This window comes from Atractosteus spatula, chromosome 2 (genome assembly GCF_055471065.1).
Source record: "Atractosteus spatula isolate fAtrSpa1 chromosome 2, fAtrSpa1.hap1, whole genome shotgun sequence".
NCBI lineage: Eukaryota > Metazoa > Chordata > Actinopteri > Semionotiformes > Lepisosteidae > Atractosteus > Atractosteus spatula.
Genome location: NC_142707.1, coordinates 32,165,604 through 32,175,034, shown reverse-complemented (window position 1 = coordinate 32,175,034; position 9,431 = coordinate 32,165,604). Strand labels below are relative to the sequence as shown.

At 38.6% G+C, this 9,431-nt stretch overlaps 1 protein-coding gene across 2 annotated transcripts; it reads left to right on the top strand.

Moving 5' to 3' along the window:
* The first annotated feature begins 919 nt into the window (after nt 1-919).
* On the top strand, nt 920-8,776 carry myct1a (myc target 1a). 2 transcript variants are annotated; one of them, XM_088927353.1, is made up of 3 exons: nt 925-1,050; nt 2,303-4,713; nt 7,219-8,776. In XM_088927353.1, exon 3 carries the CDS (start codon nt 7,248-7,250, stop codon nt 7,731-7,733), a length of 486 nt encoding a protein of 161 aa, XP_088783479.1. In that variant the 5' UTR covers nt 925-1,050; nt 2,303-4,713; nt 7,219-7,247; the 3' UTR covers nt 7,734-8,776. The 2 variants fall into 2 exon arrangements, with proteins under 2 accessions (XP_088783471.1, XP_088783479.1); XM_088927345.1 differs by lacking the exon at nt 2,303-4,713 and having other exon boundaries at nt 920-1,050.
* The last annotated feature ends 655 nt before the right edge of the window (nt 8,777-9,431 follow it).

Below are 9,431 nucleotides of genomic sequence, written 5' to 3'. Positions count from 1 at the left end.
AAGACAGAAAAGAGAGTAAGAATTCATTAATTTCTGAGAAAGTAATTAAGGATCTGTAGAGATTAATTGATAGTACTGCAGTCCTGTCACCCACAAGTAAGTTACTAGGGATATGATAAAGAAGTGAATGGAATGTTTTGGTACAAATCATTTCAGTCTGGATATACGCCTGTGTTTCTTCTAAGACTCACTGGTAGCTTGATTACAGTTTTGCCCAAAGTATTCATTTAGTTTCAGTTTAAACACTTCTATAAAGAACAGAAAAGTTAATATTTTGTTTTAATCCACACAACAAATTAAAAAAATATGAAAGTAGCTCCTTTAAGTCAGTCTGTATTCAGCTTTACAGAGAACATAAATAAAAACATTTTAAATAAGTTCCTCCTTAAAATAGATACAGTATACAGTATGTATCTATATACTGCACACCACCAATTTTTAGTGCTACCCATTTTAGGTTCAATTTATGTGTGTTCTCTACGTCATGGAATGCAGGTACATTAAGATACGGTCTTTATTGGTGAAATATATATTTAAGAAACTGGAGAAACTAACTTTCCCATTTCACAGCACTCATTTTCACAATGAGGCAGGTCAGTCATCATTCTGTAAGGAGTGTGAGGATTCTGTCATCAAGATAGTGACATGAAACAGTCATCTTTTCACAGATGAAAACGGAGACTCCTTGCCATTGCCAATGACGAAAGTCTGGCAGCATTGTTCTACGTTCATTAAACCTGAGGAAATGATGGGAAAGGAAACTATTGCATTTGTCAGGAATTCTGCTGCTCACAGATAAGGCCGCGGTTGCTAATTTTAAGTAGAAAAGCAGGAAATGTGACAGTGAGGCTTCCTTTTTCACAAACAAAAAACACACCAGACTGTCTTGTGGAAAGGTTTTGTGTTGTTGAGCTCAGTAATACATGAATAGCCAATAGGCTAGTCTACATGTGAATTGCACCTCTTTTTGTCCTTTTATTTTTCTGGGTGTTATGGCTGGAAATGACACTGAATTCAATCTCTTTGCAAACACAGATTCCCGTTTCATAGGTAAGATTTTTATTTGAATTATCATTACCGTTGTTCTTGTTGGTATCTTCATAGAACTTCATTAGTGTACGGTTTCTTTGGTGTTCTTTATAAGCAAAACCTTTGTGATCTGAGACAATAAAAAACTCCATTAAAACTACATTTTAGAGTACATAGAATATTTATGAAACCTTAGTAACCCATTTTATAATGTAAGTAATATATAAAATGTATTAATGAATTCAACATTCAACTAGTTATAATAGACTCATAAAAAATCAGTTACATTTAATTAAAATTTAGATTGGACTATTTTAAAATTCATCATAAGGATTTTGAAAATTGTACTATGTTTTGTTTTAAATTATTTGTTCCTTTGAATTGCTCAGCCTTGTGTTTGTGAATTTCTCAGCAAAAACTAAGAAAGTTTACTTACATTTTGTTTTTTTGTAAATTGGGTTCCTTAAGAGTCTGTTTGGCAGAAGTAAAAATTAACAACATTCATTTTTGTCCTACAACTCATATTTATTTATTCATTTATGTTTTTAAAAAAGTCTTGTTAATCTCAATCTCGAGAATAAATAGGTACAATGCAGTGCTTTGTATTCGACAAAATCTTCCACTATATCTGTTGTACCACACAGTGCCATCTTGTCTATGTTGATAACACATCCTGCCTCAGATACTGTAGTTGAAGCTACCACTGAGAAATAATTCAATTTTTATCATGAGAATATTTACTTTGCCAATGCTGAGCAAGTCAAGGTAAGTTTCTTTTACTTAAAGAAATTGAATGTAATCTTCCTGTCGCACTCCTGTTATAATAATACACTTAAATACATCTGTGGGTGTATGCCATCAGTCTAAGTACTGTAGGTATTTTTTCAAGCAGTGTGCTCTTGTCACAGGATAAATGGAAAAATATAGTATATAGTATTGTGCTATGTGCAGTAAAAAGTGAAGTTATATACAGTGCATGGAAAATGTTTCAGACAGTTCTGAAGGTGTTTTTTGTATGGGGACACAAAATCTGTGAAAATGCTATTTTTTATAGTAATAAGCCTGAGAGAAATGTCTCTCAAAACCATTGAGAGAAAGAATATTAATAATCTAGATATTACAGGATGGCGTAGCTGATAATAAGAGTAATAAAACAAATTGCGGAGAGCATTTGTAATCAAATGTACCTTACATCCCATTTATCCTGGGACAGTTCCATATTTTATGGTTTGTCTCATGGGTTCCATCATTTTTGCAAAATCCCATATTTCAGAAAAGCAAAAGGGCCTCCTCCCAGACAATCAAAAAAGATGCCAAATGGAAACGCCTACAAACCCCTCAGCAGGAAAGTGAAAAAAGATGGGAAGGAAACAACACATTCAATGTTTTATTACATGGATTTCTACTGTTTCTATTTACTGTGCAATATTTCTATTTATTCCACTGCAATAGTAAATGCTTTGTGTGACACTGTTTCCCTATCTCTCAGTGCTGAATCTATCGCACTTGCACCTTATTTTGGTTTGGGTCCTGTCTTCTTTTCCTTTTATGGTACTGTACTGTATGTGTGAATCTTAATATTATTACATACTGTCAAATTAAACGTCTTCTTTTGAACTGATAATTGTCATTGACATGAAATCAACATAAAAGAAAGGTTACAAAAAGAATTAGTTATCTAATTATTAGGTTAATTTGGCATTTTGCTTATTACCCAATGAGACATTTGTTAAATAGCATAAAATATAGTATATATATGACAGATATCATTAATTAATTCTGTTCTGGACTGGAAGTTTAGTTTAAGCCACTTAAACTTTTAGCATTTTATTGCATTCATTTTTAACATCATCTAAGCAGTACAGCAAAGCATAGTCTTTGATTGAAAGTTGCAGGCAAATATGTAAATCAAGCCTCATGGAAATATTATCAACAAAGAAATGCTATAACGATGAAGATTTTGACCACATGATAACAGACAGAAACTAAAAAGAACTTCAAACTACAAATAGTCCTACTGGCTGCTAGATGTGACCAGCTTTGTTAAGAATAAACAATGACCAGCGTTTGTTCTTCAGTTAAATAAGATTTAAATCACAAGAAAGCATTTTTAGTAGCCCCACCCTACTCTATTCATTAAGATGGTGTATGATCAACAGTATCAAAGGCAAAGGCAAAACTGAGGTCTTACAAAAGAAGGAAAGGTAAAAAGATCACTAAGTAACAGGACTGTTTCTGTACCTTACATTGATCTGAAGTCAGAATGAAATGGCTCAGAGATCTTATTGGAAAAGAACTAAGCCTGTACAGTAACTAAGTTGCAACAGCCTACTTTAGAACCTTTGCCAAAAAGAGTAAGTTAAATATTGACCAATAAGTACTGAATAGCCAAAGTTCTATTTTTAACAGATGGATAATAACTACATAATAAATAATTCACTGATTATTATTATGTATGATATTGGGGTTGATAATTATAAAGTTTGAAACAAGACGATGGAAAGAATATGTGGGGGGATTCATTTTACCAGTCATGCTGTATCTGGTGAGACTTAATTGTATGAATACCTGAAGCACTAAGCTTTCGAGTAGATAAATTGTTATCCGATTTAGAATCTTCAGACAAAATCTGCACATAAATCAGTCAATTAGACCATATGTTCTTAAAGGCTGGAGTTAAAAAAAAACAGATGAGAAAATAACTCTTTAACTCAGGCAACCACACCAGCAATGGAAAAATCTAAAAATATAACTGCATTCAGCTATAGGCTTTCACTGAACTACTAGTTAGTCAGTCTCATATGAAAGGGGAATTAGTACTCCATCGCTGTCCCAAACCCCCTCAGCAGGTGTCAAATGCAAGAACATAATAATCGAAAAGACATTGCATGTAGATGTCGCTGTACATAGAACAGGGACATCACGTACTACATACAAATGAGCAGCAATGAACATTAACTATGAACAATCATCAGTCCCAGTGTGCTAAGCAACAGGCCTTTTTGATTTTTCACATCATGACAATTCTGAGTGCAGTGAAACAGATGATGGTGCTGCACTTCTCCCATACAAACTACTGTACCTTACCAGCAGACAGCAATGAGCTGCTTCTATGCTGTTACATGTAGGTGTCTGACTCTGGGAGGCTGCCCTGCACAGTCCCAGACCAATCTTGTTACAGTATTGTATTGCCAGTGGTGCAATAGCTAATGCCGCTTGGTGCAGCTCAGCCTGAGTCTGCATGTCCTGTGGGCACTCAGTGCAGTGGATGAAGTCAGCATCATGTAAACTGAAAGACTACAGAAAGACTACAGAAACCAAAATTATCCTGCAGTTAGGATCACATCTTCCCCTTTCGCTTAACGACAGACTACTTTTCTTCTAAATTCTCTCTATTCATTGAAGGTTTCATTTCACACCTCTCTACACCTATTCTGACTTCACACCTCTTGATTGGTCTCTCTTTCTGTCCCCTGCTCCCGCCTCTCGCTCCTCCTCTCTCCCAGCTTTTGTTCTCCCGCTACATTACCTTTGCTTACTGCCCTGTCTTTCTCACACCTGAAGAAGGCTTCATGGCCGAAACGTTGTGTTTTCTTTCTCCCTTTTTTTCAGCATGGAATAAGCCTATTACTTGTATCATGTAAACTGGTGTGATGTAAAACCTGTGGGACTGGTAACCACTATGTAAGGAGCTGAGTATTGCTGTAATTCTGATTATTGTGACTGAAGTAAAGGTGGGGGACAAATAAATGGAAACACCTACAGTATCTAAAGTCAGTTAGCAAGGCTTTGGGACATCTCTAGGTACTGGGGAATAGAGCCAGCCTGGAATTCTGCATGATGAGGTGATGCCTGATGGAGATGCAAAATGTCTCAGGCATCATTCCAGAAAATTCCATAAATGCTTTCTTGGGTTCAGATCTGGTGACTGAGAAGGCTTTGATATATGGATAACATTAGTGTCACATGGTTGTGATGACACATACTCTGTGCATGGGGGTAGTGTCATCTTGGAGGACATCCTTCCCAACAGGAAAGAAATGCTGCAATATGGAGTGCAGATGGTCATTCATCACCACTTAGTAGTCATTTGCATTGGTGCTACCTTCTAAGGAAATGAGTGCACACAAATCATACCACGTAAATGCACCCCATAACATTAAAGAACCACCGGGACCCTTGACTGTTGAGAGTTCAGGTCTTTAGAGTTCTTTAGGTTTTCATCACATGTGGATTTACCCATTTGTTGAGAACATAGTTACTTTATTGTCCACTACTGTGGAAATTTGTCTTTGGCTTCTCCCATAAAAGAACAAAACACACAAGCAAAACATACAGGTCACATAAAATCACATGAAGTACATGAAAGTACATGGTGAAGAATGATTCACCTGATCCTATCACATTACGCAACTGCTTGGTTGTCTTTTTTTAATTGCTGCCTAGCTATAGTATCCGACTATGTGGAGTTCTTGGTGGAGCCTTTTTGATTGAACTGGGTGCTTGTGCCCCAGTTTAAAATGCGCAATCAGTTGAACCAAAGGTGCTCACCTGTTTTCCTTGAACTTCAAATGTATGTACATTTATCATGATTCTTTAATACACACCTCTTCCCACTGTTGCCTTTTTGCTGATGATGTATTTCCCTCATGCTTCCCTCCTATCCCCTTCCATGCTGACATCCCCTAAGTTTTGCTTAGATCTTGTGAAAAATCAGCAATCTGTGTTGTGCTGCTGAAGCTCTTTCCAAACTGCCCCAATAATCACCCCTCTTTCAGAGTCACTGAGGTCTCCTCTTGCAATCATGCTGCCCATAATGGTAGGTAACCAGGCCTGTCCACCATTTTAATACAGGACTCTATGCTTGTTTATTTGATAAGTTAAAGCATAAGTCACACCTGTCTGGAAGGCCTTTCAATATACTTGGTGTCCCTCATTTACTCAAGGGATTCCATTTTTTGTCCACCACCTGTATGTGCCAGCTCAAGTCTTTCTTGTCTGTCTGCACCTCCTGTTTACGTCCTGTGCTCCTGGGTGTGGGGCTGTGGTCCAGTTGAAGAGTTTTATGTTCCTTCCTGTATTGTGTGAGTTGAAGCCGTAAAGTTTACAGTTGATGGCCTGTAGGAGATCTGTTGCCTTATAAACAGTAACTTCTCAACAAGAAAATTGCCAGCCAGCAGCCATATCACTCTGCAACTCACAACTGGCAACCCACTGAAGCTAAGCAGGTGTGAGCCTGGTCAGTACCTGGATGGGAGACCTCCTGGGGAAAAACTAAGGTTGCTGCTGGAAGAGGTGTTAGTGGAGCCAGCAAGGGGCGCTCACCCTGTGGTCCATGTGGATCCTAATGCCCCAGTATCGTGATGGGGACACTATACTGTAAATAGGCGTCATCCTTCGGATGAGACGTAAAACCTGACTCTCTGTGTCAATTACAAGTCCCAGGGCGTTTCTCAAAAAGAGTAGGGGTATAACCCTGGCGTCCTGGCCAAATTTCCCATTGGCCCTTACCAATCATGGCCTCCTAATAATCCCTATCTATGAATTGGCTTCATTACTTTGCTCTCCTCCCCACTGAAAGCTGGTGTGTGGTGAGCATTCTGGTGCACTATGGCTGCCCTCGCATCATCCAGGTGGATGCTGCACATTGGTGGTGGTGGAGGGGAGTCCCCATTACCTGTAAAGCGCTTTGAGTGGAGTGTCCAGAAAAGAGCTATATAAGTGTAAGCAATTATTATTATTATTAAGAAAATGTAACCACTTTTTTAACCACCTGGGCAGTTATACTTAAACTGTAGTACATACCTGTAGTACATAACCATTCCCACTGTTATATCGCAAAATATGTCGTGTTGGTGGTAGTGAATCAATGTAAAAAACGTTAAATCCACAGTGTAATCAAAACAGAGGGGTACTTCAGAAAATACGTTGTACATTGTATTGAATCTTCAACTCAGCTTCCAACTTCTTTGCTCCAAGGCACCTTCTCAGATAAATAGTAGTTTGGTCTGGAAAAAATGGGCTGCAAGAACAAAAGCCGTAAGCAAGAAAAAAGAGGGACAATACCGATAAGATATTAAATTAGATTTTGTGGTATTTTACATGTTATGTGGCCAGTGTTTTATGGCACCCATGCTAATGAGACTCTGTTTTTGCCAGTAATGATGTTTCCTGCTTTTCTGTCCTCAGATAATTTGATCTTGGCTTTCTGCCTGTCGATGGTGGTGGGCCTGCTGATCGGCTCTTTGGTGTGGGTCTTCCTGACGTGGATGTCCAGGCGCAGGGCCTCAGCCAGCATCTCCACGCGAAACCCACGGCAGTCCCGCTCTCCCTCGCACAGCCGCTCCGGCTTCTACCGCAACAGCAGCTACGACAGGCGCAGCAACAACAGCCTCGCCAGCGCGGCCTTCACCTTTCACCGGCAGGCCTCGCTGGAGCAGCCAGACCCTCTGGGGCGCAAACCCAGCTTCCGGGCCTCCACTTTCCACCCGCTGTTGCAGTGCAGCCAAATCGCGCGCGAGGCCGAGGAGGGCAGTCAGACCACGCTGCCGCGGAGCACGGCCGGCTCCGGCTCAAATGTTGCTACCCCGGCCCGGCCAGACTCCTTCTGGTGCAGCAGCAGCCTGCGCGGCTTTCACGCCACTCAGACCCCCCCTCCGGCTTACGAGAGTGTGATACGGGCCTTCCAAGAGACTTGCACCTGAGACACTGTGGCAAACAGAGCCATGACTATGGTTTTCCACTTGGATACAGCTGCTTAAAAACAGCAATCCATCAGTCTAAAAATTGGGGCTTGTAAGGTCAATAACTGCTGGACACTTTGATTGGTTCAAGGGTTTTTGTTTTGATTACGGGATATGATTTGAGGATTGTGCGTGCATGTTTTGTCTGAGGTGGTTCTAGTCTCGTGATGACATCTTATTTTCTTCAACAATCTGTAACAGACCTGACTCTGGTCCACTTCCTTCTGTTAATGCCCTTCAGAGTCAGAATGTGCTCAACATCCCCGAATTGAGATACTATAACAGGCAGCACAATGCTGTTTGGTTTTTTGTGGGTTCAGAAATATCAATCTGACAAAAGCAAAACAACTCTGGAACACCACTTTCCCAATATTGCTAGGTTTCAAGAGGTAATGTCACGTTTCACAAAAACCAAGGTCACAAAAAAGGTCCTACTGCCAATCAATGTTGGCCCTATGGCTGAAAAACCCTTTTGACCTAGACATAACACATATAACATATCTGGATTCCAGCCAGACCATTAATAATTTCAAAATCAGCTCTCTTTGAGAAAGCTAAGAATTAGTTCATAATCTGTAAAAATTTCAAAATATTCAATTTCCAGTGGAAAAACACAGAAAGTGTGTCTGAGCTTAAAGGAAAAAAAAAACAATGGCAGTGTTCAGCTGTTTCAATATATTAACATTTTATTTTTATTTTAAATGTATGGGATATCAGTGATGCAATAAAAACAGGTTATCTCTAGAATTCAAGTGTTTTGATCGGTTTCCATCCAACAGAAGTGTAGACTTTATTGAACTTCATTCAACCTGTCACATTGACTGAAAGTATTCAATTACATCGGAAAGTATGTCCTAGATCTTATTGTACAGGAACACATTGTTAAAGGTCAAGTGCTATGTACTTGGGGTGTGTCTTTTGGAGGAGATAAATATGTGGTTTTATTATTGAACATATTTAGGTCTTTGTAATATTTTTTTAATAAAAAGCTGATGAATGTTAAAGTCTTTGCAGGCCACTGGATCCAAACATTCTTAATTAGTCCTGGATAACACAATGAAAGTGCAATTGCAAATTTGTGAATCCCAAATTTGAGTGAATTATAGATTAACTATATTTGCTATTTTTTCTTTTTTCCAATCTTTAAGAACATACAGTAAAGTATCAGTAAGCTGAGACAATTTTTGCCCTTCTTTTCATTACTTGTATCTTATTGCTCCAAAAATGCAATCAATCCAACTGCTCAGCTTCAGTGACTTAGCATGGAACTTTCCTTCTTTCTCAAGAATAGATAATAATACACTTTCTGTAATGATTTGTATACCAAAGGGCTATACTGTATGTTGCCTCACTTTGCACACATAATGAGTTAAAGAAAGACTGGGTTCTGGGCTTCAAAACAGTATATTGTTACACATAGGGGGCTATGAAAATAGAGTAATATCAAGAAGATATCAATACTTAAATTAAATGACCTCAATCCCCAAATTGTATATGATTTTTTTGCCAATAATATCCCAAAGCATTTGGTATGGTTAGAGGCACATGAGTTATTTGTTCCACTGGGCAAAACAAATGTTTATTAATAATGACAATACAATCGATAAACTACACACAGGCTTATATGTATACACATTTATAAGCATATTCTGTGTAAAA

Bases quoted from the DNA above. Each gene is read 5' to 3' on its own strand.
- myct1a (XM_088927345.1), top strand. From the start codon at position 993: ATGGCTGGAAATGACACTGAATTCAATCTCTTTGCAAACACAGATTCC. The intron at 1,051-7,218 runs GTAAGATTTTTA...TTCTGTCCTCAG, and splicing joins CACAGATTCCCGTTTCATAG to ATAATTTGATCTTGGCTTTC.